The sequence below is a fragment of the Phalacrocorax carbo genome, chromosome 24, assembly GCF_963921805.1.
Source record: "Phalacrocorax carbo chromosome 24, bPhaCar2.1, whole genome shotgun sequence".
Lineage (NCBI taxonomy): Eukaryota > Metazoa > Chordata > Aves > Suliformes > Phalacrocoracidae > Phalacrocorax > Phalacrocorax carbo.
Genome location: NC_087536.1, coordinates 6969716 through 6996768, shown reverse-complemented (window position 1 = coordinate 6996768; position 27053 = coordinate 6969716). Strand labels below are relative to the sequence as shown.

General features: G+C 52.9%; 3 protein-coding genes across 5 annotated transcripts; all 3 read left to right on the top strand.

Moving 5' to 3' along the window:
- The first annotated feature begins 3656 nt into the window (after positions 1–3656).
- On the top strand, positions 3657–6520 carry LOC135317132 (prolactin-releasing peptide receptor-like). The gene is made up of 2 exons (XM_064472846.1): positions 3657–4069; positions 5766–6520. Exons 1-2 carry the CDS (start codon positions 3657–3659, stop codon positions 6397–6399), a joined length of 1047 nt encoding a protein of 348 aa, XP_064328916.1. The 3' UTR covers positions 6400–6520.
- Positions 6521–8040: 1520 nt separating this feature from the next.
- RAB11FIP1 (RAB11 family interacting protein 1) lies at positions 8041–22947 on the top strand. 3 transcript variants are annotated; one of them, XM_064472844.1, is made up of 6 exons: positions 8041–8478; positions 11692–12134; positions 12353–13148; positions 16249–16407; positions 17624–17729; positions 19737–22947. In XM_064472844.1, the coding sequence occupies exons 1-6, from the start codon at positions 8132–8134 to the stop codon at positions 19953–19955; spliced, it is 2070 nt and encodes a 689-aa protein (XP_064328914.1). In that variant the 5' UTR covers positions 8041–8131; the 3' UTR covers positions 19956–22947. The 3 variants fall into 3 exon arrangements, with proteins under 3 accessions (XP_064328914.1, XP_064328912.1, XP_064328915.1); XM_064472842.1 differs by having other exon boundaries at positions 14125–16407; XM_064472845.1 differs by lacking the exon at positions 16249–16407.
- Positions 22948–23628: 681 nt separating this feature from the next.
- BRF2 (BRF2 RNA polymerase III transcription initiation factor subunit) lies at positions 23629–26895 on the top strand. The gene is made up of 4 exons (XM_064472873.1): positions 23629–23844; positions 24473–24532; positions 24886–25207; positions 25925–26895. Exons 1-4 carry the CDS (start codon positions 23691–23693, stop codon positions 26634–26636), a joined length of 1248 nt encoding a protein of 415 aa, XP_064328943.1. The 5' UTR covers positions 23629–23690; the 3' UTR covers positions 26637–26895.
- Positions 26896–27053: the final 158 nt, after the last annotated feature.

Sequence of the window (27053 nt, the reverse complement as noted above, 5' to 3'; positions counted from 1 at the left end):
TCAGTGCCAGTGAATTTGCACAGTGGCCTCTTCAACTCCCAGTGCGTGTCAGGGGAGTGCCCGGCAGCGAAGTGCACAAGCAGCTGCTGATGTGCCCGTGCCTTCCCAAGAGCGGCGGGGGCCTGGCACCAAGGCACCCCCCAGCTGCCCCCAGCGTGTGAGGACTAACTCCTGGGTGCTTGCTGGTGGGTGCACGGGGACAGGGCTGTCACCCCGCGCAAGCCCTTTGCTGGAGCCTGGTCTCCAGGATGGCATGCACAGCCATGGCTGCAAATGCAGCGTGGGACCCTGGACAGTCGTGCTCCACGGGTGGAGCCAGTGTAGCCCTGGCAGCGGGAAGGATGGGTGCTTGGGGAGATGCTCTGCCCCCCTTCCCGCAGCCCCTGGCAGCGGTGCGTTCGCCCTGTCCTGCATCCTGCACAGCAGCATCTCCTAGAGGGCTTTGACATAACCATGGCAACTGCCAGGCAATTAATAGATGAGTCTCAATGTTGTGGAGACAAAACAGGCACAAACACAGCGTGTGGGGCATGGGGCTGCACGCCTGCCCGGCTGGGTGTGGAGGCCCCCAGCGCAGGATGCGGCCCCTGGGCACGGTGTGTGCAGCTGGTGCTGTGTCCGTCCAGCTGGCATCGAAATGGGCTCAGCTTCCCCCATGGCAAGAACACCCCTGCTGCAAGGGTGGCATGCGGCAGCCAGCGTCCCCTGGGCAGGACGGGGCTCTGCAGGCACTGGGCACGAAGAGGCAGCCCCGAGCTCCTCGTAGCGTTCGTACGCAGGATGGATGCCGGCCTGTGACACAGCAGCAGGACTGTCGGTTGAGTGGCTGGTGGCTTAAAGACTTTCTCTGGGGAATAACTCAGAAGAGTTTTGGCAGAGAAGAGGGTGGTGAGAATGATATTTTAATACAGAAGATGCTCCTGTTAGGCTAGAAGCTACTTCAGGGACTTCTATTAGGCTGACTTGTTCCCTGGGGAGTTTATGGGCTTTGCACAGGGCGGTGGGCATGACTTGTCCTGGGCTCAGCAAGAAGACAGTGCTCGATGCTCAGCCCCGAGCACTCGCAGCATGGCAGGGCTGGGAGCTGGTCTGGGATGGCTTTGCTGGGTACCCGGTGCTGTGCAGCTCCAGCTGTGTGCGTGTCCTCCAGATGTTCACGCTCACACCCTAAAGCCCAGGGGAGCTGTAGGAGATCCCCTAGGGAGCGAGGGCTCGCCCCAGGCTTTGCCTGGGCAGAAATGTTTGTGCCTTCCCCTGCACAGGGGTGGTCCCCCACCTCCACCCGGCACAAGTCACAGCCTTTCCTGCCCTTCTGCACAAACACCCGATTAATAAATGCAGGAATGCCCGTTTATTTTGTGCATAAGTGGCCAATTATTTAATGCATGAGCACCCCATCAGTTCACCCATGAGTACCCAACTAAATGAATGAGGGGTTAAATAGTGCAAACCTGGGCACCCAGTATGTGCACGTGGCACCCTGTTACTGTCCTTGGGTGCCTGGTTGGTGTGGGTGTGTGCCCAGCTAGCTCTGGTATGAGCCCCCGCTATCTCAGGACAGGGGAGGTGTTTCCCCAAATACCTTTTAATTATTTACACCTTCTGCTGTCTCAATACCCTTTCCCGGGATGAGAAGCTTGTGTTGATTGTAATAAAATAAGTCAAACCTCCCCCAGCTGAGGTTGTTTTGACCCGGTCTCCCCGCCTCATCCAAAGGGCATGGGGGGCTGGATCCGGCCCCGCTCTGGGAGCAGGGGCAGCCGCAGCCTGCAGATGGGGTGCACAGCCAAGCCGCCTGCCTGGGCAGAGCCGGATCAAATCCACTGCAGTCTCACCACACGCTGGCAGTTGGTGAGAGGGGTACTGGGGGGGGTCCTGCTCCCCTCTGCGTCCCCAGGGCAGCCCCCGCACAGACACCTGCCCAGTCCGTGCAAAGGCAGCTGCCTTTAAACGCTGCTGAGCGGCACAACTTAATTCTTTGCTGCAGATGCTTCCTTTAGAAAAGTGGCCCTTGGTTTGAGGGCTCATGCAGGGCTGAGGCTGTATCTCAGAAGGAGGCTTCTGCACGCAGAAATTTATTTACAGGGGATTTTTACCTGCTGATGCTCAGCTGGCAAAATCCCTCCCCGAGCAGAACAAGGAGCAGCACGGGGCTGGCTGTGGGGGGAGGCAGTTGGCCAGCTTTGGATTCAGCAGCAAATATTTGGTAAGAAGTACTTCATTCTGAAATGCCTCTCCTGTCACCGAGTGCATCCTTTGAGGTGGGGTGCCTTGCAAACACGTGGGGTGAAGCAGGCAGGGTGCATGGAAGTTGATCTAAAAACCTAGTTAATATGAATTTGGACTGTGGAGCTTTTGGGGGGCTGCTGAGACACATTACAAAACTGTGGCTGGGTGCAGCTCTTCATTGGGTTCCCCTGAGGACCTCTAAAGTCTGCTGGCTGGGTTTTGGTCTTACTAGATCATGTTCATGAGGGCTAAAGGGTGAAATAACAGCTGGTACAGAGAGAAATGAACAGGGTGGCAAGTCCTGTCCTGGGAAAGAGTGGAAGATAATATATGGAAATAGCCCAGGAAATTGAAGTTGGACTGTAGTGGGTGGTGAGATGATTCAGTGGGCAGGAGAAAGGCAGGGGATGTGGGAGCAGCCCGGGAGAGAGGGCTGCACCAGGCAGGGGGTCCTGGGGGTCTGGCAGGGAGCACTGTCTTCTGCGGATGGGAAAGGTGCTGCCTGCGCTCCCCCGCGGCCGGCTGCTGGCGAGGGGCTCCTGGCAGGACCCTGCTGCCCATGGGAGGCAGCTCCGGGTGGGCAGGGACTTGTCTGCCAGGACTGATCTAATTTTTGCACCTGAATTTACTCCTTGGCCCCCGTCCCATTACCTTTGCAGCTGATTACACAAAAACATTGCTTTTGGTAGGACTGTGCCGGGGTCTATGAAAATACCTCGGCTGAGCCCCTGGATTGGAGCAGCAGCGAAACCCAGGCTGGCTGCTGCCAGACTTAGCATTTGAGGAGAGCCTGGTTAATCTCGTTAGGGGGATGGTTGAGTGGGGTGCAGGCGCATGGGGCTTTGAGGCAGTGTAAAAGGAGCAGAGCATCTTTATTCATTTATCCATTAATGTCCTTTGTTATTTCCAGAAACATTAGGAGCTATTTTCTGGCTCAGCTGCCGCTTCCCTTTTCCTTCTGCCAGCAGCTGCCCCTCTGTGCCAGCTGGGCTGGGGCAGAGGCAGGATTGCTGTAAACGCTTCATTTAAAGGGGTGTTGATGAGGCCAGATTTCGGTAAGTGCTTCCCCTGACCCCACAGTCAGCCCCGCTGCTTTTCTCCTTCTCCTCTTCCCCCCGAAGCCATAACTGCTGCTGAGCCCAGGGCTGTCTGTCCCCCCTGACGCAGGGCTGCTCACCAATATCAGCCCTTTCCTGAGCCTGATTTTCCATTTCCCTCCACAGGAGCCTGCAGGACGAAGCCGCTGTCCCAAGGAGCCTCGCTGGGTGTGGGGCAGGGTCCCACACAGCTGCAGGGGAGGACAGCCACGGCAAAGCTGTGACGAGGAGCAAGATGCGCCCCATGCACACCTGAAACCTGCGACCGACGGATTTTTGGGGTGCCGAGGCTGGCTGAAACGAGGGACTTCTCAAGTCTCAGCCTCAGCCATGGAGCCCGATGGGGACAGGGACGTGACCAACGCCACTGTCTACGAGCTCGCCCTGCAGAACCGCTCCAACACCAGCGCGCAGTTCATCGGGGTGCAGCTCATCCAGTCCTTCAAACCCCTCATCATCCCCTGCTACGCCCTGGTTGTCCTCGTCGGCGTCTTTGGCAACTACCTGCTCCTCTACGTCATCTGCAAGACCAAGAAGATGCACAACGTCACCAACTTCTTCATCGGGAACCTAGCATTCTCCGACATGCTGATGTGTGCCACGTGCGTGCCCTTCACCCTGGCCTATGCCTTCAACCCCCAGGGCTGGGTTTTTGGGAAGTTTTTGTGCTACTTTGTTTTCCTGATGCAGCCCATGACGGTCTATGTCTCCGTCTTCACGCTCACAGCCATCGCGGTTGACAGGTAAGCGCTGGCAGGGTGGATGGCTCGGGGGTCCGGGTCTGTCCCCCCTCCAGTCCCCCTGAGGCTGCTGCTTGCTCGGCTCAGGGTGTTACATGCCAAACACTCAAAATTTGAAAAAGAAAAATCCAGGGGATCTTTGCAGTCTCTCTGTGGACTTTTCTTTAGCATCAGGGCTCGGCCTTGGGCGGAGGAAGCGTAGTGGGGGTGTTCGGCTGGCGGCTCTTTTGCGTCGGGAAGTGATGTTGTGCGGTTTCATGCCTGCCTGTATGAAGCCATCTCTACCAGAATCCAGACCTCCCGCGGCCAGCTCTGCGCTGCCGGCAGGCACAGCTCTTGCACAAGGCTCTTGGAGTTTGCACCCAGTTCTTCATACTTTGCTGGATAAATTTGCACCCAAATCACGCTGAGTTTTGGCCCGAGTGGAGAGCACTTGAACCTCCCTGAGTGCACCTGAGCAGGGGCTGATGGTGGGGGGGTGGTGTTTTAAAAACCGTGTTTCCATAGAGATTCTCCTCTCATGAAAGGTGCTGCAAACCCCGCGGGGATGGGTGTGATGACGGCAGTGCCTACAGCAGGGCGGGAGTGCCTCTTGTGCCTCTCACGCTGGTTCGTCTCTGTCCCTGGGGGACAGCAGAGCAGGACCATCACGAGAAGGGCCAAATAAAAGGGAAGATTTGAGTGGAATAGCTGAGAAAGCCTGGACTGCTGGCAGAGCCATGCTCCCCTCGCCATGGGCTTGAGATGTCCCCAGGAGCGCTACCGTTGTTCCTTTGCTCTTCAAAAAAGCCCCTTTTTGGGGGTGAAATGGATTTGCTTATGTTTCTCCTGCTAAAGAGGCAGCCACCAAGTTGTACTGTCCTCAGCGCATTCATAAAACGTCACTGGGATTTATCCCAAATGGATGATTTCAGCCCAAATCCTCCAGCTCTGACGGAGGGGAGCACACAGCCACACCGGGGCTCTGCCGGTCTTGGACTTCAGTGTGAGCCCTCAAGCAAAGCATGTGCCGAAGAGCTGTTGGTGCTTTTCTCTGCACGGGCAACTGCGCTGTGTGTTGCACTACCAGACATTGCAATGTGAAACGCTGCAATACAAATCGTTGCGATAGCGAACGCTGCGATACGAAGCAGCCGCCAGCACGGGCTGTCACAGGGGGCAGAGCATTTAGTATGTGAAGGAGCTGCATAAAATCAAATTACAGGCTCTGAAGATCCCTTGCTGGGAGCTCGCTTAGGGCAAGCCTTTGATCGTAAGATGAGGCAGCGTGGAGAGGAGTGGAAGATGTTCAAGGAAGGAGGAAGTAAAAGAGGAATTGCCAGCTTTTATTGTTATTCACTCAGTGCTGCCTGTGGTCCTCAAGGCAGGTTCAGAGACAGGCTGTGGGAGGGATGCTCCACGCCTAGCCCCGCCGGGCACCCTGCTTTGCAAAACAGCAGAGGGGGCCTGGTGCTTCCTTGAGCTCCATGGCAGAGCAAGGCGACATGGTCATCGTCCCTGTCCCCAGCCAGCCCTCTCCCAGCAGCTGGTGGGGCTCTGCCTCCCGCAGCCCCTCGTGCCAGCCCTTCTGCCTTCGTTAAGTGTCTGGGAAGTGCCATGGGGGTGGCCATGGTGGCTGTGGGTTTCCCGGGCTGCCAGGGGGCTTGGGCTGCTGGGGGGATGCTCTGGGGCTTGGGCTCCCCCGTTTTTCTCCCCGCAGGTACTATGCCACCGTGCACCCCCTGAAGAAGCGCATCTCGGTTACCAGCTGCATCTCTGTGGTGGGGGGCATCTGGCTGCTCTCCTGCGGGCTGGTGGCCCCCGCCATCGCCCACACGTACCACGTGGAGTTTCAGCAGGAGGGCTTCGCCATCTGCGAGGAGTTCTGGATGGAGAAGGAGACTCAGCGCCTGGCCTACGCCTACGGCACCCTGATCGTCACCTACATCCTGCCCCTCTCTGCCGTTTCCCTCTCCTACATCTGCATCTCGGTGAAGCTGAGGAACCGCGTTGTGCCCGGCCACCCCACGCAGAGCCAAGCCGAGTTCGACCGCCTGAGGAAGAGGAAGATCTTCCGCCTCATTGTGCTGGTGGTGGCAGCCTTCGGGGTCTGCTGGCTCCCCATCCACGTCTTCAACATCATCCGGGACATCGACATCAACCTCATCAACAAGCACTACTTCCTCCTCATCCAACTGCTCTGCCACTGGTTTGCCATGAGCTCCTCCTGCTGCAACCCCTTCCTCTACGCCTGGCTGCACGACCGCTTCCGTGGGGAGCTCCGGAAGATGTTCACCTGTAAGAGGAAGATCATCCCTTCCAAGAACTGCGGGGCTGCTGGCGGCGTGCTCTGAGGCTGGGGTCCCACTCCCCAGACCCTCCGCGGCCGTGCACTTTGTCCCGTGCATGGCAGAGCTTTCCCCGCTGCCGGAGGGTCAGGGATGCCTGTCCTGCCTGTGGGACCGGAGGCAAATGTGGCCCTTCTGCCTGCCCAGGGGTTTGCAGCACTCGCTGCAGCATCTTTCCCTATGCCTGCGCTGCATTGGGGTGCTCGGCTCTGCTCCCTTCCTGCCCTGAGCTCCCTTTGCCTCCAGGACAGCAGCCAGCACGACCAAAAATGCATTTGCTTCAGATCTTCCCTGCAACATTGCCACAGCTGTCACCAGCTGCGCATCCACGACCCCGCCAGCCCCAGCAAAGCCCATCCCTCCTGTGAGGGTCCAAAAGGTGAACCTGCACCTCCGTGGGGGGCACAGGCTACACCCACACGGGGCTGCCCTCTCCCCTCCTGGCTGCAGGCAGCCCCCCAGGGCAGCGTGCATGGCCCAAGGGCTGTCCCCAGGGCTGTCCCCGGGGCTGGCTGCTCCCTGCATGTGCTGCTCTGTGGGTCACCCTGAGATGCTGCGGTCCGATGGGCTGCTGCAGCCTCATTCCGAGGCTGTCAGGCTTCGGAGGGGGGGACCAGAGCATTGCCAGCATTGCTGTGTGCAGGGCGGATGCTCCCAGGGAGCAGGAGGTGGGATGGGGGAGCAAAGCTCCCGAGGACGCAGTGCTCAGCCCCGCGGGAGGGGCAGCAGGCTGCATCTTCGCTTCGGCGCCTTGCGGCGTCATAATTCTAAATTAATGAAGGAAATGGGCCTGCGGGGGTGCGAGGAAGGGGTGAAAAGCCTTCTGCTGGCGTGATGGCTGTAAGTAGCTGCCTGTTTCATTAAATGAATCACACGGCTTTCATCACATTGGGTGTTGGAAATGGCATTTCTCCTGCGAGATTATTTTTGGAGAAGCGCCGGTACTTTTCCTGCAGCCTCCGAGTGGGCAAGGGGACAGAGCTGGCGCCAGGACAGGTCAGCTGGCTCAGCCCTGCACCCGCCTGCACACACACCGCTCACCCTACAGCCCCTGGACTGCACACCCCCACACACCTGTACCCCTGGACGTGCACAGGCACCTGTGTGTCCCCCAAAACATGTGCACACACTGCCCTGTGCAGACACGCACAGCCCTGCATGTGCACAAACCCACACGCCCCTGTACACACATATCCACGGCTGTACACACACACCCACGGCTGTACACACACACCCATGGCTGTACACCCAGCTGTATACACACATACCCCTGTATGCACACGTACACAAACCTGCACACCCGGCTGTACACAGAGCTGTGTGCACACAGCTGTACACAGCTGTACACACCCACCCAGCTCTACACACCCCTACCTGTACACACTCAGCTGTACACACCCACACCTGTACACAGAGCTGTACACACACAGAGCTCACACCCACCCAGCTGTACAGACACCTCTGTACACACAAGCAGCTCACACCCCCACCCGGCTGTACCCACCCCCGCTCCTGCGCACCCCTCGTACCCACCTGTGCGTCCCCTGTTCCCGCTGCACACCTGCACACGCGCCTGGACACACCTGTGGGGCGCGGGCCCCGCCCCCGCCGGCCCCGCCCCGTGCTCTCGCGAGAGGGGCGGGGCCATCGGGCGGGGCGGGGGCGCACCGGGCCGGGCACGGCACACCGGGCGGGCACCGCGCACCGGGCCGCTCCGCTCCCCTCCGCTCCCGCCGCCATGTCGGGCCCGGGGCTGGCCCCGGCCTGGGCGCCCACCCACGTCCAGGTGACGGTGCTGCGGGCGCGGGGGCTGCGGGCCAAGGCGGCGGCGGGCGGCGGCGGCAGCGACGCCTACACCGTGATGGCGCTGGGCCGCGACAAGTTCTCCACCTCGGTGGCGGAGCGGTGCCAGGGGGAGCCGCTCTGGCGGGAGGAGGCCACCTTCGAGCTGCCGCCGCCGCCGCGGCCCGCCGCCCTCCGCCTCACCGTGCTGCACCGCGCCCTCGTCGGCCTCGACAAGTTCCTGGGACGCGCCGAAGTCGACCTGGCGGCCCTGAGGGCCGATGGCGGCCGGCGGCACACCAGGTGGGCCCGGGGCGGGGGGGCCTCAGGGGCTGCGAGGGGACACGGGGCGGGGGGGCCTCAGGGGCTGCGAGGGGACACGGGGCGGGGGGGTGTCTCCGGGGCTCGGGGCTGCGAGGGGACACGGGGCGGGGGGGTCTCCGGGGCTGCGAGGGGACACGGGGCGGGGGGGCCTCAGGGGCTGCGAGGGGACACGGGGCGGGGGGGCCTCAGGGGCTGCGAGGGGACACGGGGCGGGGGGGCCTCAGGGGCTGCGAGGGGACACGGGGCGGGGGGGCCTCAGGGGCTGCGAGGGGACACGGGGCGGGGAGGGGCCTCAGGGGCTGTGAGGGGGAACCTCTGGGGACATGAGGTGGGGGGACCCTGTGCCCCATGGGGGCCGGGGAGGGGGGGGTGTGTGTCTGTGTGGGGACCAGGTGGGGGACCCCTGTGCCCTACAAGTGATTGGGGTTCTGATGGGAGACCCAGTGCTCCGTGGGGACTTGTGAGTCCCACAGGGGACTGGGGTTCTGGTGGGGGACCCCTGTGCCCCGTGTGGACCCCTGAGCCCCACTGGGATTCTGGTGGGGGACCCCAGTCCCCCACTGGAGATGGGTTGTGGTGAGGGACCCCTGTGCCCCACGGGGTGTTCTCAAGCCCTGTGAGGGCCTGTGGGGTGCTCCTTCAGGGCAGGGTCCCCCCGATGTGGGTCAGCCCCCCACAGCTCCAGGGTGCCTGCCCCATGGAAGAGGCTGGGGGTCCTGGGACCTGTGGCTGCTGGGATGGCCTGGGAAATGCAGGTGGTGCTTTTTCAGCCAGTCCTGCCTCGTGCTTGGCTTTGTTTGTCAATATTCATGTGCAAGTGCTGACAGGGTACGCTGCGAACAGGCAGGTTGACCTGAGAAACTTAATGTACTTGAAATGCCTTCTCCTTCTGACAGAGAGTGAGCACAGGCTACAGCCAGCTGCTTATGTATTTTTCTTAATAAATACCTAGCAGAGCCGAAGCATGCGTAAGAGTAGGCAATTCAGTGTGGTATGGGCTGGCTTCACTGGTGTCAGCAGCACGCCGAGCTGGGAGAGTTTTCCTTTAATGCCGAGCGCCAGCTCTGTGTCATACTTGCTCCTTTGAATGTAAACACTGGGACGATGGGCTGAAATCCCAGGGGTGGTTACTGGGAGGGTTTTACTGGGAGTCAGCAGCCTTGTAATGTGGCTTGAGGTGGCTGGTGAGTCACCTTCCTCTTCTCACTCACCTGAGCAGATCCAGGTATTAACGCCAGCTTGGCCAAAGCAGAGATCTGCATCGTCTTTCTTGACAAAGCCGTCGATGCTTGTGAAGCCTTAATTATAATGTGGCTGTCATTAAGGTTGTGTCAAGCGCTAATGTGTTTACAGTGCGGAGGGGTGATGTGCCTTCAGTCAGCAGAGTTCAGAGTCAGCCCTTCGAGGTGAGCGTCGCGGGTCCTCCCGGCCTGGTTTCTTTGTGTCTGGGCCAAAGAAAAAAAGAAGGGAGGGGGAACCCCAACTTTGCTCCTGGAAAAACTCCTGATATTACTGTTTGTTAGTGTCGTGCCCCCAGCCCTCGATTTCCTGTTTGAAGCCTGTTTCTTTTGTCATTGCTTAGCTGCCGTGGTGACATGTACGTGTAAAGGGCTGGCTTTATTTGGAAAATAAATGCGTGTTGATTGACACGTGCACTCTAACATAATAAACGGATAAGATTTATATTGTGTAGTTTTGGGGGGAGGTTGTCGGTATGCCATTTGCTTGCAGACACTCTGAGGCAGACGCAGGGGTGTGCTTCTCAGAGCGATGGCCGTGTTTCAGTGCGAAGCAGCCTTTTGCTGAACGTGTGGTTTTTCGAACAGGGCCTGCTCGTTCCCCGGGGCAAAGTGCCGGCCAAATGAGTAGTTGTGGTGCTGTACAAGTGCGGGATGCTCCTAGAAATCACACGGTTTAGAACAAAAGCGCCCAGTGCTGGCTTGCATTAAAGGCAAAGGATTCGTGCTTCCCTCGCTGCTGTGGGACTTCAGCTTTTAAGGACCTGACAAAACTGAATGTCTCCTTATAAAATCCCTCCCCTGGTGCTGGTGTCTTGTAACCTCAGGTCTGAACCTCTAACTGTAGCGTGGTGCTTGAGTGTTCATTTCACTGTAACGTGTTTCTCTCTAGCAGATTTCTGAATTCATCTCCTTCAGCTAATGCTCATCAGTTTTGAATTTTCTCTGAAGCAAATTGCCTTTCCCCATTCTCTTTCATTGCTTCCAGTGCACCTTCAAAGGAATGAAGTGCAAATCTGATGGAGAGGCAGATTTGCATGCTGTGTTTGCTTCCTCTATTTTCATGTACCAGCTGGTAAGGAGGAAGAAGCTGCATTTTCTAGGTGGCCTTTGCTGTCGATTCTGCGGAGCTGGGAAGTCTGCGGCTCCAGCAATAGACAAACAAGTATTGGTGTGCAGTGCTGATAACTTTCTTCTCTGACCCTAATGTGGTTTGAATGTCATTAAGTGGTAATTGAGCACATGTGGTAGTGCCATGCAGATGGTGTTTTTGCAGTTCAGGATACCCTGAGCACTTGCTTAATATGCAGTGCTTAATATTCTGGAGCTGCGTTTCAGAAAGGAATAAGATTCTGTCTGTAAGGAATGTCCTTCCTGGTGCACCCCAGTCACGAGCTCCGGGAGGTGAGTGGAAATGCCCAGACGCCCTGTAAGGTTTGGTTTGGCTCCCCTTGTGTTGATTAGGGGTTCCTTAGCTTAAGAGGCATTAAGATAACAACTGAAAAGAGGCTGGAATGAAAGGTATGAGGGCGTGGGATGTGTGCGCAAGCTCTCTGGTACCAGTTTCAGCTCTCTGAGGGTGCTTCTTTCGCACCCACTTCAAAGTCCTAGCTTCTGCAAATTTCTTTCGGGAAGCCAGATAAAAGCAGAGAAGAGAGTGGATGAGCTGAAATATGGGAATTCCATGTCGTGTTTCCATTTTTTTTCTTCTTTTTTTAACCCCTTCTGTTTTAAAACAGATTTTACTAATAACTTTCTATTTACAATAAGAAATGTTTTCCTTGGTACCTGGGGCCATATGATTATGATGTAGTTGTAAGATTAAAGGCTTTGCTTTTTTTTCCCCCTACACTGTAGGCTTATTTGGTTTGTAAGACATAACCCCCCTCTGTTGTTCTAAGTTACCCATGCCTCTCAAGAACTTGTTTGAAAAGAAATCTCCTTGTTTCTGCAGGTGGTACAAGCTTCGCTCCAAACCAGGGAAAAAGGAAAAGGAGAGAGGGGAGATTGAAGTGGATATCCAGTTTATGAGGAGCAACATGACAGCCAGTATGTTTGATCTGTCCGTGAAAGACAAGTCTCGCTCTCCCTTTGGCAAGCTCAAAGATAAGATCAAGGGGAAGAGAAGCAGTGGCCTTTCTGACACGGCGTCGGCAATCATTCCCAGCACGACTCACTCCCCTGCTGACAGTGAGGATGAGTCAGTGGAGAAGGAAAAGAAGAAGTCAAAATTCAAAACCCTGTTTTCCAAACCGGGCCTGCAGAAGACTTCCCTCTCCCAGTCCATGTCAGTCCTACCGACGCAGCAGCCCGTCACCGAGAGGGTTCGGCTTCGGCCCAGCGACTTCCAGTCGCAATGGGATGACGAGGAGTCTGAGACCTCTCCGACCTCAGAAAGTGAGTATTGGCACTGACTACACTGGTGAAGCACAAAGCCTTTTTCCAAAGGTTCACTTGTGCTTTTCACGCTTTTCAGAGTTCTAATTAAGTCACATTTGGGATATTTCTGTTGCTGACGTCCACTGATGGCTGTGAAGTGCTGCGGTTGTCAGTAGCAAGTGCCAGAGGACAGGATTTTCTTGCATGTTGAATTTCTTACCGTTTATTTTTTCCAGGAGCCTTTGGAAATGTCCTGGAAGAGAAGTCCTCTCCTTCTCCTGTATTTAAATCTCGTAAACCAGCAATTTTGGACAGCAGGCAACTAAACCAAGCAACCACTAGCCACACCAAGAAAGAAGGGCTCTCTCTATTCAGTGGCCTTAAATCCAAAAGCGATCCTGTTTCCAAGTCTAGTCTGTGTATCAATGGCAGCCATGTATATATGGAAGAGAGCTCAACGAAGGACAACACACCAGCCTCTTCCCCCTCTCCTCACCACTTCAGGAGGAAGCAGCTCTTTGCTTCAGAAGAGAATCTGTGTTCCCGATCTACTAAAGGACCTGAAGAGACGGGAAGAACGTCTCCTAGTCATGCTTTCTCTGGGTCTGCATCCTTGGAGACCTTTAAATCTATGACTTTGCCGTCATACAAGTTGCTTAGCAGTGAAGAATACCTGGAAACTAGTGTTACTCCGAGTGTCGAGGTTATTAAAGAGACGAAAAAAACTGACCACAAAAAGTCTGCCTTGCTCTCTCTGGTCACAGGGAAGAAGGAAGCAGTGAAGACCAGTGATGCTGAGAATATTCCCGACAGGACCCTTCAGGATGAGGAAAACAAAGTTATGGAAGAGAGAAGAGAACAAGAGGCCAAACATCTTGAACTTCCAGCAGATCTAAGCAGAGGGAATCCCTCAGAAGACAGTCACCGTGCAGAAGACATCTTTGCAAGTAAGCAGACACTCAACCCTTTCGAGGAAGAGCAGAAACCTGAAAAAGCTGCTGTGCCGGTGAAGACCAAAGCTGTCAAGCCCAGGTCAGTCGTGTTTGCTTCAGAGGCTGACATAAATAGCGATGTGCTGTGACAGTGACAGGCTTTAACTAGGCTGCTTCCTGCCGCAGAGCAGTGAGCGCTTCACAACTTGGCATGCTGCATGCAGCTGAAGCTTGTTGCTCTGCACATTACCTGGTGGTTTTAAACTAGCCATTGGGCCCTTTGATAAGAAATAATAAATCTGAGTTCTTTCTCAGTATGAAAAAGAGAGCGATATAGGGTTGTTCCTTATAAGTGATGCTGAAATAGTGGTTTTCTGAGTGCAGGCATCTTTGCAGGTATTGTAGGGGTGATTTTTCTTGCTGATCTTTTGCAAAAACTAACATTCTTCTGAGCTGCGTGGCTTGAACGTACCCAGGGGCTGAAATACCAGTTCTAATATCTCTACTTTTCTTTTCCTTATTTGGCTGTGGTCTTCAAAAGTGTTAATCTTGGAGCCCTTCTGCTTTGGCATTGTTCACAGCAACATGAAGGACATTTGTGTTAATTTGTACACAAGGCTTTTTCGGAAATCCTGCTCCTTTATCCCTCTCTGTCTATTTTTTTTATATATATAGGCATGTGTATGTGTTTTTATATGTGTGGGTGTGTCCTACTAATAAGTCTGTTTTGTGTCTGTCTCTAACTCCTTACCTCCAGTGCTTCTCATGTTTAAACGACTTGCATATGAAGTGTCTTACTAATGAAATTGCTTGGGGTGCAAAAGATGAGATAGTGCTTAAAAGCAGTGCCACAGTAACCTGTGCAAGCTCTACAGCAGAAGTGTTCTGACATAAATTGAGTGCTTTGTGAAGGTGCATTGAAGTGTGTAAAGCCTATCAGATAGGCTCTGAGGTCTCTTGCAAGTATAACTCATCTCCAGTGTTAGGAGTTGATGGAGTCTGGTGCTAAAGCTTGTCTGTTCCTGCCTCATGTTGCATCCGCAAGTGACATGCGAGTTTTTTGTCCCTTTTTGCAGACTGGGCGTGTCTTCAGAGGAGGAAACCAAAGCCACGCTTCCTACTCTTGCACCTGATTCCCTTCCTGCTTTTCTTTCTGTACACCATATCAGTAGTGACAATAATCCTTTTGTTTCTAAAACGGGACAAAAAGCTGAAGTGCCAGACTCTGAAAACATTACTAGTTCTCCTGCATCTATTACTTCTCCTTTTGCTGCAGAGCTTTTTCATGGCAAGAACCCCTTTACTTCTGAGTGGGGCAGGGCATCCGCAGCTCTGGATCCTGAAGGCGCTGCCTGTTTCCCTTCGTCCCATCATCTTGCAGCCTCCCTTCCCAAAGCACCTCTTCCTGGGCAGGTGTCTGGTAGTGGCAATAATCCTTTTGCTGCTGAATGGGGGCAGAGCTCACGGGGCCGGGATCCTGAAAGCTCTGATATGCAGGCTTCCCGGGGTCTCTCTTGCCCACCTGCACCTTCTTGCCCCTCTGATTGTCATTTTAATGACAATAATCCTTTTGTGTCCAACCTTGGGTGGGAGCAAGATGCACCAGGTTTCCAAGCTGTTGCTAGTTCTTCCCCTTTCTGCCTTCCTTGTGATAAAGACTGTTCCTCAGCAGAACGCCCTGGTCGCAATACTTCAGGGAGCTCTTCAGATATGGCTTTAACTAGTAATGTCAAAGCTGTATCAAACCCTCTCGGCACCCCTTCTGACAACCCTGGTCTGGCTCCAAAGAAGCAGTGGGATTCTCCCCAGCTTCAGGTTGACAATTCTTTGAAAAGTAGTAAGCTAGGCAAAGGGAAATCTGTGTCCTTTCTCCTTGATGGATCACAGGGTGTTATATCAGGTGATGAGGATATGGGTGGGCAGGAACGTGAAAAACAGCACTCTGATTTCAGTGAAATGTTGACAGGTTCAGATGCAACAGGAGAGCTGGAAGTGGGGTGCTACCTGTCCTCAAAACTCTCTAGTGACAGCACAGGTCCCATCCGAGGCAGCAGGACCGCTGTTCAGGGTGGCATGGAACTAGGTGGTGTAAGCACTCAACCCTGCACAAAGGACAGCAAACACTTTGAGAGAGATGGAAAGTGTAGTAATAGCCTCTTGCCAGAGATCAGTGCTGAACAGCCACCTTCCCCCCAGGGTGAGCTGAATGAGAAGCAGGAGACCTTTGGTGAAAAGAGACAAGAAGAATGTGCACCCACATTAGAGCCCCAAGCAACTCCACTTGATAAAAATGACTGTCTTTCTCAAGTAGGATCCGCCAAACCAACCTTGGGAGCTCACACACCATCCACTTGGGAAGCCAGTGTAGGGAAGGCTGGCTGTGAGGTGTTAGTCACTCCAAAACCAGCACCACGGATGTCTTTAACGCTGAAAAAGTGCCTGGTGGTTTCTCAGGCTGGTGAGTTAAGTGGTGATGTGCCTTCTTCAGGCGATGGTATGAAATCTGTGCCTGGGCTGCTGTTACCTAATGAGAAAGCCTTGGATGCTCATGGATGTCTCCCCCAAAGTGGCTCATTAGAGACTATCGCTCCACCAGTGACACCCAGAGATGGCAGCAGCAATAGGCATTTCAAACATGAAGGTGATGATGATTTATTTGACTGTCTTACAAATTTAAAGTCTGCCAATCCCATTACTGGAGACCGTGGTTCGAAACTGGCTGGTCTTCCAGTTATTCCAGAGGGAGGCTCTGATGACGAGCTGCTGGGTGACTGCCAGGAGAACTGTGGTGTCACTGCAGGTGATAAAAACACTTCAGGAAAGCAGTCCCTAGATTTAATGCCTTTGCATGAAGAACTGGAAGAGCACTGTGATAGCTCTGCTGAAGCCCGAGTAACTCCAGCTGCTCCAGGAGGAGGAGGAAGCGTTCCTGGTGCTTGCAAGCCAAGCAAACTGCCTCTCCTGCCTGCCAGAGTAGATGTTCACAGTGTCAATAACCAGGTAGCTGACTCAGGCTCAGGTATGACATCTCATTCTAGGGAGCGTAAGAGTCATTTTGAGAAACAAGAACTGAAAATAAGCGCAGGTGTTTCGGAGCATGCAGACTGTGACTTCTTTGAGCCTTCTATTTCATCTTCCTCCCTGTCAAGTCCTTCCCAGCCTTACTCTTTCTCTCATTCTCTCCCCTCTGATGCCCCAAGTCGTAGAGCAGAGTCTCCGAAAAAGCCAACAGCCGAGGGCTTCGCAGATAAAGCAGGAAATTCTGGCAAGAAGAAGCTTCTTCAGGCATGGGTTTCACCCTCTGAAACATATCCTAACCAAACTCAGCAGAGTGGTGAAACTGTGTCTCCTAAGCACAGGTGAGAAAATACGGGAAATACCCAGAAAGTATCTCAGTGCTGATGTGAGCCTTGCTTTTCCTTCTGTGAGCGCAGATCTGTCTCTCCAGCTGCAGGAATTTACTTTGCAGTGACGTGGCATTGTATAGCCTTAACTTCCTCCGGCCTGTGGATTTGTCAGGGCCTGGGTCCTGTCATGCCAGCGTAGGATCATTGCTGGCACCAGATGTCTTGGTATAGCTACTAAGGACGCCCAGAGCACGCAAGGGGATCTGCCATTAATCATGGTGCTACCTCTTAGGAGAAATGTTAGGGAAGCTCAGTCACAGTTTTTAGAAATAGGGTCATTTCATCAAATTGGGGAAATGGACTGCAATTCCTCCATTTTTCAGAAATGGGAGAATGGTCACAGGAAGCCTGATAAACTGCAGTGCTTCCTTTCCTGGCTGAACTGGGCTCCTGAGCCTCGAAGCGAATTGCAGCAAGCAATGCAGCTAAAGCCTCTCTCTGCCTCGAACGCATGGCTGCTTTCCGGAGCTGTCTGCAGCTCCTCCTGCCTGCTGGGGTGCTGTTGTCGGAGGAGCAGTGCCGCTGACCTGTCAGCCCTCAGTGCTTTATCTGCAGAACTCCATCTAGGGTCTAGGATGCTTCTGGGCCGGCATTTGCTGAGACAAGTAAAATTTTCTTCCTCTACTGAAATTGGCAATATATAAATCCTGCTCGAGCAGATGAAGGTATGACTTTTTTGGCAGCTTATGGCTTAAGTTCAGATTGGAAAAGGAATAATACATGCTTGTCCCAGCATAGTTAGAAGTACTTGATATGTTGCAAGAACCACAAATATGTTCTCGCTAGGAAAGTCAGGCTCAAATACTAGTGCGTGTGAGATCAGAGTAACCACCGCTGTGCGCTGCCTTCTCATGTAGACTGGCCTGGCTCTTCGGTGACGTACCATTCAGGATGTATTTCCCTTGTTTTGCTTCTTTATCTCCAATGCCTTAAGTCCATAAAGATAGTGGAAAGAGAACTGGTGTGTACTTAGAAAAAGCCTATAGCTTAGACAGAAATGCCTTGTCTTTCTGAGGCTGAATCTCTTATCTCTCTGGAGATAGAGAAGGGTAGGAATTTTCCGCAATTTCTTGCTATATCTGTTTTTAGTCTGAAGATCTGTGTAGTGCTGGTGTTATATGTACTGCCTAAATAACTTAGGCATTAAAAACCTTTGTTAATATTGCAGACTCCATCCTGTGAAGCCAATGAATGCCACAGCAAACAAATCTCAGAGTAAAAACCTGAATGTCATCAGCACTATGGATGAAAAGCTGCTTGAGATGAACGTGAAGGTATGGAGGAAAGCGGCACTTTGTTCAATTTACTGCTTAGGCTTTGGTTTAGAGTTTGTGTATTCAAGAGAGTTTGCCTAGCGTCATACCTCAAATATCCTGAGCAGAAAAAGAACAGTGGTTATCAGACCATGGCGGGCATGACCTTTCTTTTTGTCAGTCCCCAAAGGTGAGGACAGTCTTTAAATATTTTTTTTTTCTTGCAAACTGATCTGTAATAGAATTGGTGCCTCTTGTTTGCGGAGGGGAATCTCAGCGGAGAGGTGTGCAGGGTGCCGTCGGACCACCCCAGAGGCGAGCAGGGTGTGTGTGAGCCGTGAGGAGGCTGTGGCAGGACTGATGGGTCACTCACGGGCGGCGCTCCCTCTGGAAGATAGTCCCGTTGGTGACGTGTGGGAGCCATGTAACTTGGATCTGCACCAAAGACTGGACAAATTAGTCACTGCTGATTGTCAGACATGGTTAGTCCCCGAAGCTCATTTTCACCCTGAAATAAGCATGTGGCTCTTAAAGCTGAGAAGGTGGCAAAAGTAACCTCAGGGTGGCTGTTGCCTTGTAATGCGTTGCATTAATATCCTGTGCAGATTGAGAGCCAGGCGCCTGCCATTAAAGCACAGCTGCTTCCTAAAAGCGTAGCTGTGCAGCTTGCATAACCACTCAGCTATCAAGGGGCTTTTTGCATAATCTTGGCTGCAGAAGAGACCTGCAGGCTTGAGGCGTAGCTTAAAAGTCGTGTTGATCAGAATGGCTAGAAGCATCTCTGGGTCAGCAGGGAAAAAAATCCCTGGGTACCATTATTGTCTCTAAGGGTTTTTTGGGAAAAATGAAAAGTTAGTACCAAAATAACTGTAGTGCCGCCTCCTGGTGTAAGTGGGAAAGAAGAAAATGCGAGTTAATGATTCAAAATGACATGTTGCTATTTTGAGTGAGTTGAGAAGTTGTAATTAGTATTCTGATTCCACATAAGAAATTATGCTTGATGTAGTCACGTGAGCCTGTTGTAGGCATGCTCCTTGTGAAAGAAAAGCCTGGGCTGGCATTCCAGTGCAGTGCCTGAGAAGGTAGCTGGAGGAACTGGCAGTACCTGCCAAATCTGCTGAAGGGTTAAAAGCAGACTTCTTGGAGAAACTGTGTTGCGATGTGTTTTCACAGCGCTAACCACAACAAGAGGGAAATGCTAAAGGCGTAGGTGGGTGTTTCTTGCTGTTTAACCTGAATTTGGCTTTCCTAGTCTTCAGTATGTTTTAGTCAACCGTCCCTGTGCTGGTCTGTAAACAATGATAGCTGATGGTGCATGGCTGTAACTTGCATGCACCTTCGCTAAGCTGGATGGGCTGCTGCCTGGAGTCAGCATGACATTCTTTCAGCGTAAATTGGAGAAGAGGTGAATTACAGAACTGACGTTATGCAAAGATTTTATGCTAAAACTGACAGCCTGGTTACTGTGCTTAATGTCCCTCTGGCTCTGAGCCTGCCTTCTGTCCTGGAGAAGACTGCCTAAGCTCTGTAAATGGTGTTGCTGTGCCGTAAATAGCACACACTTACTCTGAGGCAGTTGCTCTTTTTTCCTCCAAATACTTTCAGAAAGGTAATCTGCATTCTGGCAATGCATGAGTAAATAGTGGTTTGTATGAATTTTTCCAGGCTAGGTTTGCTAATGGCCCAAAAGGTGCTTTGTAGCAGAAAGCTTGCCTGGCCTGCCAGCCTCTCCCTGTCGTTGTTAGTGCCTTGGCCATTGCGCGGCTTTGCCCTGGGCAGCCTGCTGCTCTTGATCATAAAGTGCTAATGACTGATGTTCCGAAATGTTGTTTGGATGGAACTTATTTTTTAAAATGAGATACAAAGCACAGTAATACTTCTGAAGAGCAGCTGTAGTTCTGAAAACACCGTGTGTGAAGTTGTTCGTTGGTGCTTTAAATCCCACAAGCCAGCTACCAGGTATCATTCTGTTGCTATGTGGAAGTGCCCGTATGTCTGTAATGACCCTGCTTTTCTTCTCTCTCAAAGAAATATGATCCTTCAGATCCTGCCTATGCTTATGCTCAGCTAACACACGATGAGCTGATCCAGCTGGTCTTGAAACAGAAGGATACAATTACCAAGAAGGATCTCCAGGTGCGTGAGCTTGAAGACTACATTGATAACTTGCTTGTCAGAGTCATGGAAGAAACCCCAAACATCCTTCGTGTTTCAGTGTCTGGAAACAAAAAAGCTGGAAAGATGTAAAAGCTCTCGGGAAGTTGGTGGAACAAAGGACTGAATTCCCACCAGTGGAGTTTGATTAATAAGGAGACGATGTGAAGTAGGTGGTACCAGTTGTGCTGCCCACAGAAAATGACCTCTTTCCTGTTTCTGCCTTGAGCAACTCTCGGTTTGATTAGTAGTTACATCAGGTCTTGTGTATGGAGTCCAGAAGTGGAGTCAACTTACCATATTTATTTGGTTTCCTTTCCATTATTTCGGAAGGTTTGGTCAGGCGTCTAATCCAAAGGCTGTTTGCGATAGGAAGGATGAAGGGGGTTTGGTGTGTTGTGCTTGCCAGCAAGGCACTGATGATCCTTTATAAAGATTTTTTTAAATGGTTTTATTTCATAGCAGCTTTGATAGATCAATTACTCTTCTTTCCATATCTTAAGTTGTAGTGCAATATAAAAATCTTGTACAGTAGAGCTTGAGGATTTGATTGTTTTTTAAAAAGAAAAAAAAACTACTACACTGGAGAAGTCCAAAGATGTGTGCTTCAGACCAGGGCTGTGTGGGCTGTATTTTAAAAGTAATTAATGCCCTAAAAGTTGAATGCAAGTTTAACCATAGATTGGAAAGGAAGAAGCAAAGCTTAGTTAACCAATACGTACCTTATGAGATTCAAAGCAGTTCTCCACGGGGAAGGTTTACAGGTTTTTCTGGTACAGGAAACATTGAGATGTCACGGTACGTTTGTCTGCCTTAGGAGCGATAGTAATGAATTTGGGCCGAAGGTGCATTTTAAATCAGAAGCTGTCCTCTTATGGACTTCAAATTCCTGATTTGAAGGTCGTTCAAATGAGGGAGGCAAAGGTACACCTGGTTTCTGTTCTGTAGACTTAAATAGGTGTGGATTTCATGGTACTCGTGCCTGGCTCGTGTCTCTTGCTCTATGGGTGTTCTGTGACGATTTTTCCTTTACACTGTTGCAGTTTATTACATTTAAATACCTTGGATTTGGGAGCTGGGGCTTTCCTTGGAATGGCCTTCAAAGGTGATCAGTCTTACAAGGCTTTCTTACTTGCGTTTGTTATAGAGCCAAGAGAGGAACCAAACCGCCCTCCCCTGGGGTGGGAGCATCACAGCGCTAGTGCCTGATTCTGATACGGTTTTCTTTGTGACTTGCTGCTCAGAATGGAATGAAAATTTTATATAACAGAGAGAGTGCTGGTTTTGCTAGACAGTCGGTTCCCTCAGTTTGCCTCCCTAATGTGCAGCTGCGTTGCAGCTCGATAGAGACAGGTATGTTCTCCTCCCCGTCTCATCGGTTAGCAAATAACAGCATAGCGCTATCGAGCAGCCACCGCAACAGGCTTCCTCCACTGAAAAACTAAATGTGGCTTTTTGGTTTTGGTGAGCTCTTGTCAAAGGTCAAAAAAAATCAGATGCCTCTTTGCAACTCTGGGATGTATCGGGGTTGTGAGAGTCCGTAAAAGCCTTAGAAGAAAGTTGAAATACCAAAAGAGAGGGTAGCAGAGGACCAAAGCAAACGCTCCTACCTTTGGAAGTTGAAAGGGTCTGTTGGGTCACTCCTGGCTTAGGGGTGAGTTTCTAACTCAATTTTTCTATAGCAAAGCACTTTATTGAGGGACTAGACTAGCTGGATCAACTATCAACCTCTTAATAGTCTGCTTACTATTTTCATAAAACACTGAAAACTACTGGAGACTTCTCAAATACTCTATTTTTGTAGTGAAGAGTAGTTTAATATATTTGCCTAGAGATGTATACATTTATTGGAAAACTCAAAAAATGCTGTTAATTACATTTTTATTACTGTAAACTGAGTAACTACCAAAGTCTGGAGCTTTCCTGGCAGAGCTCTCCTTCATGGGAGGCTTGAGTTGAACAAAGTCTTAAGCGTTGAGAGTCTTATAAGGCTTCAGGTACTTTTTTCTAATTTTATTTTTCTTTGAGAAGATGTCTTCAGTTGAAGGGGTTATTTCTTTCCTACTGTACCCCCTTCTGTGAATGAAGGGTCTGAAACGCAGAAGGTCTTAGCGGCATCTTCAGCTCTTGGCTGGTGCTTTTAATTTTGAGTGGTACTGGTTGGCCTTACTGAAAACTGCTGCTGCTTCTTGTGCCTTGAAATAGTGAGGAAGATGAAGGATTAATTTGTTTCCTCCTTGTGCCTCAGCAGATCTCTGGAAAGAAAAGGTTGCCTATACCTCACTAATAAACTTGTCTTCTAGACATTATTCCACAGCTTTCTGATGTTCTAGGTCAGAGAGAAAAACCGGTTGTGCCTTTGAACGGTGACTTAACGGTTCAAAAACCAAAAGTGGTGTTATCGGTAGTCATAACTGGACACATGGGGAGCAAGATGGGGCTCTTCCCTCTTGCTGGCCTTGTTTTAAAACAATATGGGTACTACTGAGCCGCAGCTGCAGAAGGCACCCCGGTGCTGCGTGCGATGCTTTTGGCGCATGGATTTTGAGGCTTGGATCGTGTGCGTTCCTGTTGGCAAGAGCGTGCGCCTTGAAGTTACATGCACAGAAACAAAGCGGTAATATGCGCTCTTGGCCGTCTCCTTAGAGATGAAGCCTTAAAACTTGTAATATCCTCTCCTGGCAGCCTTTTTTTGCCAGTTACAGCCATGTCCGTTGAGGTGAGCCCCGGGTTGTGCCTGGCTTTTGCCCCTGGGGTTTCCTCTGCGGTGGTTGCAGGTGTTGAGCCGCCTGCCAGAGCTTCAACTCCCATGGCCGTGAAAGCATCGCACAAACCTTGTACCTCAGTCTTTTATTGGCAATAATAGCTAAAGCCCTTCTTTGGCATAAAGGGATGGGCATTTTATGTGCAGCAAGGTTATTTCACCTTTGACTTTAAGGGCCTTAAGAATCAAATGTATTGTTTTATTATTGAAGGATCTGAATGTGTTTTTCCCTGTTTATACTGTCTGCTTTTAGCCTGGTTACTTGTTTTTAAATGCCTTTTGGTTTCATGGAACACTAAAATAAAAATACTTTTAAACCAGTGTTCTGATCCCTTTGTCTTTTTATCTGAAAGAGCAGTTTCAAAAGGCCTTCATACCCTCCTTGTGACTTGCTCTGCTGCCCGAAACTCCTCATCCTCAAGGTATTTTTGGGCTAGTTCCATCCCTGCAAGCTTTCCGTGCAGGAAGTTCATGGTAAACACCTCACAGGGTGGGGAAACCTGATGGACGAGCTCATCCACATCAGGAGAATCGAGAGTTTCTGTAAAGCACAAAAAAAAAAAAAAAAATGTGGTAAAGGTTCTTAGCCAGGAGCCAGTTAAATCACCCCTGTCCCTAATTGTAATGGCTGTGAAATTGCGGGCAGCTGAAGAGAAGCAGAGAAATCAGTAAGAAATCAGCCTCCCGCTGCCTCGGGGCCATTTAGCCTGAAACCCATCTGTGCTTTAGGACCCCTGAGGGCTGTCATCGCCCTCATCCTCTGCTTGTAATGCGAGGCAACCGGGGGGCGGGGGGGCTCTGGGGTAGGACGCGCCTCAGCACCGACAGCTCTAACAACAACGAGGATGACGACCTGCTGCTGCTGAATCTCCCGAGGGGAAGGCCGCCGCCGCCTCCTGCCCGGGGACGGTGGTCCCGCCCGGGCGGAACTGTCGACGCCCGGAACGCGGCGTGCGGGGGCGGCGCCTCAGCCGGGGGGAGCGGCGGGACGGACCGCGGGGCGGTGCCGCTATTGGTGGGCGGCGGTGCGGCGGCCGCAGCGCTCCCCCGGCGAGGCGGCGGCGATGGCGGCGCGGGGCAACTGCCCGGGCTGCGGCTCCGCCGCGCTGGTGGAGGACGCGCACTACGCGCAGCAGCAGCTGGTCTGCGCCGCCTGCGGCTGCGTCCTCGCCGAGGGGCTCCTCACCACCACCTACACCGAGGAGGAGCACCTGCGAGGTGCGGCGGGGCCCGGCCCCGGCGGGGTCACGGGCACGGCTGGGCGCGGGGCGAGCGTCCCGGGAGCGTGTGCGTTCGGCAGAACTGCCCGTGAAACGCTTGTTTTGACCCTTCTGAGTCGGTCTGAGCGACCAAGCACTCCCCGAGCAGCCATTTTGGGCCAGGGGCCGTTGTTCTTCCCCACCCCGCGCGTCTGCGGGTCTCGGTGTCCGAAAGGGCCTCCGTGTGGAGGGCGGCGCTGGGAGCTGCCGGGGTTAGACCGGCCGCTTTACCCCTCCCTCCCTAAGCAAAAGACCAGTGTGGTTATTCCATTATAGGGTCAGACCGACAGCACTTCCCTGCCAAGTTTTGGGCTTGGAACTGGTGGTGAGCTGCTCTTTGGCATTTAAATCTCATAAGCGTAGTGGGGCAGCCCCGAGTCCATTTGCTTCTTCAGTTTGTGGAGGGGTCCTGCTCCTCACTATTAACTTAATCTATGCTGCCAGCTCTTGTTGAGTGGCCACAAAGGCCTGTCAGTTCTGATAATTGAAATCCAGTACCACAGGCACCTGGTTGCCCAAAATCTAAATGGCAGTGTCCCCCAGGGTCACTGTGAGACTATCTGGCCTAACACTGGCTGTTTTTTCAGAGGTGGCATATTCCCAGAGCACTGGCCAGAAAGAGCAGCTGAGCCGCTGCCTGCAGCGAGGTAAGAGTGTGCCGTTCGGTTTCCTTCACACCCTGATTCTCTCTTGCTGCTACTCTGGTTTGTTTAACATGTTTCTAATACTCTCTGAAATGCTAAAACCCTTTGGAGCTGGCGGTAAAGCCTGAAGAAGGCGGTTAGCTCTGTGTCCAGCCAGTGCCTGCCTTCAGCAAAGTGCCTCACCTGCACTAAGGGACTTGGGAGATCTTTGCACACTATCTGCAGGGCTGCAGGGACTGGGCTGCTCTTACACCTTTGCGGGGGGCTGTGTGATTGCTGCCTGCAGGGTAATACTGAGGAGAGATGCATATCAGAAGCTGCTTGAGCTGGTCTTTAAAGGTGGCTTCTTCTCACAGGGATCAGGCGGGTCCAGGATCTCTGTAAAGTCCTCCAGCTCCCAACGGTGTTTGAGGAAACAGCAGTCTCATACTTCCAGAGAGCTCTGCAGCACCCCTCCTTCCACCTGGTCAGTCTGGAGAAGAAGGAGCTCCTGGGGGGCTGCTGTGTCTTTGTGACTTGTCGACAACGCAACTGGCCCCTGACGATGGGGACGATCTGCTCCCTCCTTTACGCGAAGCAGGAGCTGTTTGCCAGTGTCTACCTGAGCCTTCAGAAAGAGCTCGGGCTCTCTGTGCCGGCCCTGAGCCTGGTGGATCTAGTGAAGACACACCTCAACAGGTAACGGGGCCCCTTTCAGCCGTTTCAGAGTCCTGAGTTTGACACCACGGGTGGAAAAGTTTCTGAAACGCAGCCGTGGCCGGGGCAGAAGCCCACAAGCACTCACAGGGTGACCTCTGCTGTTACGCAGGTGTGGTGTTGCTGCACGCTCTGAGGCAAAACCAGATCATCTGGAAAAGTATTCCCTGGACAGTTCGCAGCCCTGCGTGCTAAGGGGGGAGGTATTTTTACCAAGAGCCCGTTAGGCTGGGTGGCAGTACTGGTGCAGCAGCATCTAAAATTTGTGATCTGGGAGTGCATCTCTGTTGTCACTTGAATGACAAACTCCATCGAGTTCTTGCTCCAGCCAACGGTCGCAGCACAACAGAGTAGCCCAGAGGTGGATGTGAGCAGCTGAAGGAGCAGGACTGGTGTTTGCTGGTGGGCTGGGGGCGATGGTGCGTGTGTGTGATGGCATTTTTACCGACTGTGATGGCTTTTTTGCCTCCCTTGTCACAGTCTGGGCTGTGATTCTTCTCTTCCTGCCCCTTTTTCCTCAGTTTGGAGAGCGGGCAGTGCAGCACTTAGCTAGGTAACATGAGCAGAAGCCCATTGCAGGAGGAGGGTGTGTTTTTCCTAAAGGACCTTATTGCAGCCAGCTCCCACACTGAGCTGAGGCTCTGCATGGTGAGGCTTCCCTGCACCCTGGTGCTAACGATGGGCTCTTTGCTCTTGCAGTTTTCGGCTGTTCCAGCACGCGGCTGACATCCCTGCCCCGTTTGTGGAGGACAAGGAGAAGATGGTCGCCCGAACGATGCAGATTGTGGAGCTGGCCAGCGAGACGTGGCTGGTCACTGGCCGTCACCCTGTTCCCATCGTCACAGCCGCGGCATTCCTGTCGTGGCAGTCGCTGCAGCCTGCTGCCCGCCTCACCTGCACTTTCGCGCGGTTCTGCAAGCTGGCGGGTGTTGATCTGCCGCCGCCGGCGCACCTGAGGCTGAAGGAGCTTCTCGAGATCCTCCTGAGAATGGCCTCCCAGCTCGCTTGGCTGAGGGTGTTTAACATGGACAAGAAAACAGTGGTCAAGCACATCGGGGACCTGCTGCAACACCGAATTTTCCTGCTGAAAAGTGCCTTCTGCCTGGAGGACGGGGAGGAGCAGCATGCCGCAGCCCCCGGCGAGGGCTCCCCCGGCTCTCCTCCAGCGGCAGGAGGGGCAGTGCAGGAGGAGGGCTGTCCCTCGGAAGGGAAACGCCAGCGTGAGGGCGGCCCGAGGCCCTTGCTGCCACCCTGCCTTATCAATCCGAGGAAGAGACTGCGGACGGCAGCCCCGAGCGCTTCAGACTCTGCCATCACCGGCGATGAGCCCATCTCCGACAGTGAAATCGAGCAGTACCTGCGGGGCCCAGAGGAGATCCGGGCCTTCAGGAAGGCCAAGGCCTGGCCATGAAGATGGTCGTCTGTGCCAGAGTCCAGAGGATGGTGGTGGCAGAGACGCCGGGGCAGCGGGGACTGAGGGACCAAAAGTGTGAAACCCGACGGTGACAGCGCCATCGCACGCTGCAGGGAAGTCGCCCAAGGGAGCGGGGTTACGAGGAGGGAGTGGGCTATGTCCTCTTGCATGTTCTCGACCAAAGTGGGGCATTTTATGGAGTGCTTTAGGTCATGTTACATTTCTCTTAGCAATCAATAAAAGCACAGGTGCCAGAGCTGGTTTCTCTTTGCAGCCTCTGGCAAAAGGTGTTTTGGTGAGTCCCAGTCCTGCAGGGCGGCCTCACGAGTGAGCCTGGTGAGCCCGTGGGCTTGCAGCGGCGGTGATGCCCAGGGGAAGGTCTCCAGCACCTTCACTGGTAGCTGTAGCGCTGCT

What these genes read in the sequence shown, in the direction of transcription:
- RAB11FIP1 (XM_064472842.1), top strand. Translation starts at nt 8,132, where the DNA reads ATGTCGGGCCCGGGGCTGGCCCCGGCCTGGGCGCCCACCCACGTCCAG. An exon ending in GGCGGCCGGCGGCACACCAG is followed by an intron (nt 8,479 to 11,691) that starts GTGGGCCCGGGG and finishes TTGTTTCTGCAG; the next exon opens with GTGGTACAAGCTTCGCTCCA. An exon ending in TGCTTGAGATGAACGTGAAG is followed by an intron (nt 17,730 to 19,736) that starts GTATGGAGGAAA and finishes TCTCTCTCAAAG; the next exon opens with AAATATGATCCTTCAGATCC.
- LOC135317132 (XM_064472846.1), top strand. Translation starts at nt 3,657, where the DNA reads ATGGAGCCCGATGGGGACAGGGACGTGACCAACGCCACTGTCTACGAG. An exon ending in ACAGCCATCGCGGTTGACAG is followed by an intron (nt 4,070 to 5,765) that starts GTAAGCGCTGGC and finishes TTCTCCCCGCAG; the next exon opens with GTACTATGCCACCGTGCACC.
- BRF2 (XM_064472873.1), top strand. Translation starts at nt 23,691, where the DNA reads ATGGCGGCGCGGGGCAACTGCCCGGGCTGCGGCTCCGCCGCGCTGGTG. An exon ending in CGAGGAGGAGCACCTGCGAG is followed by an intron (nt 23,845 to 24,472) that starts GTGCGGCGGGGC and finishes CTGTTTTTTCAG; the next exon opens with AGGTGGCATATTCCCAGAGC. An exon ending in GTGAAGACACACCTCAACAG is followed by an intron (nt 25,208 to 25,924) that starts GTAACGGGGCCC and finishes TTGCTCTTGCAG; the next exon opens with TTTTCGGCTGTTCCAGCACG.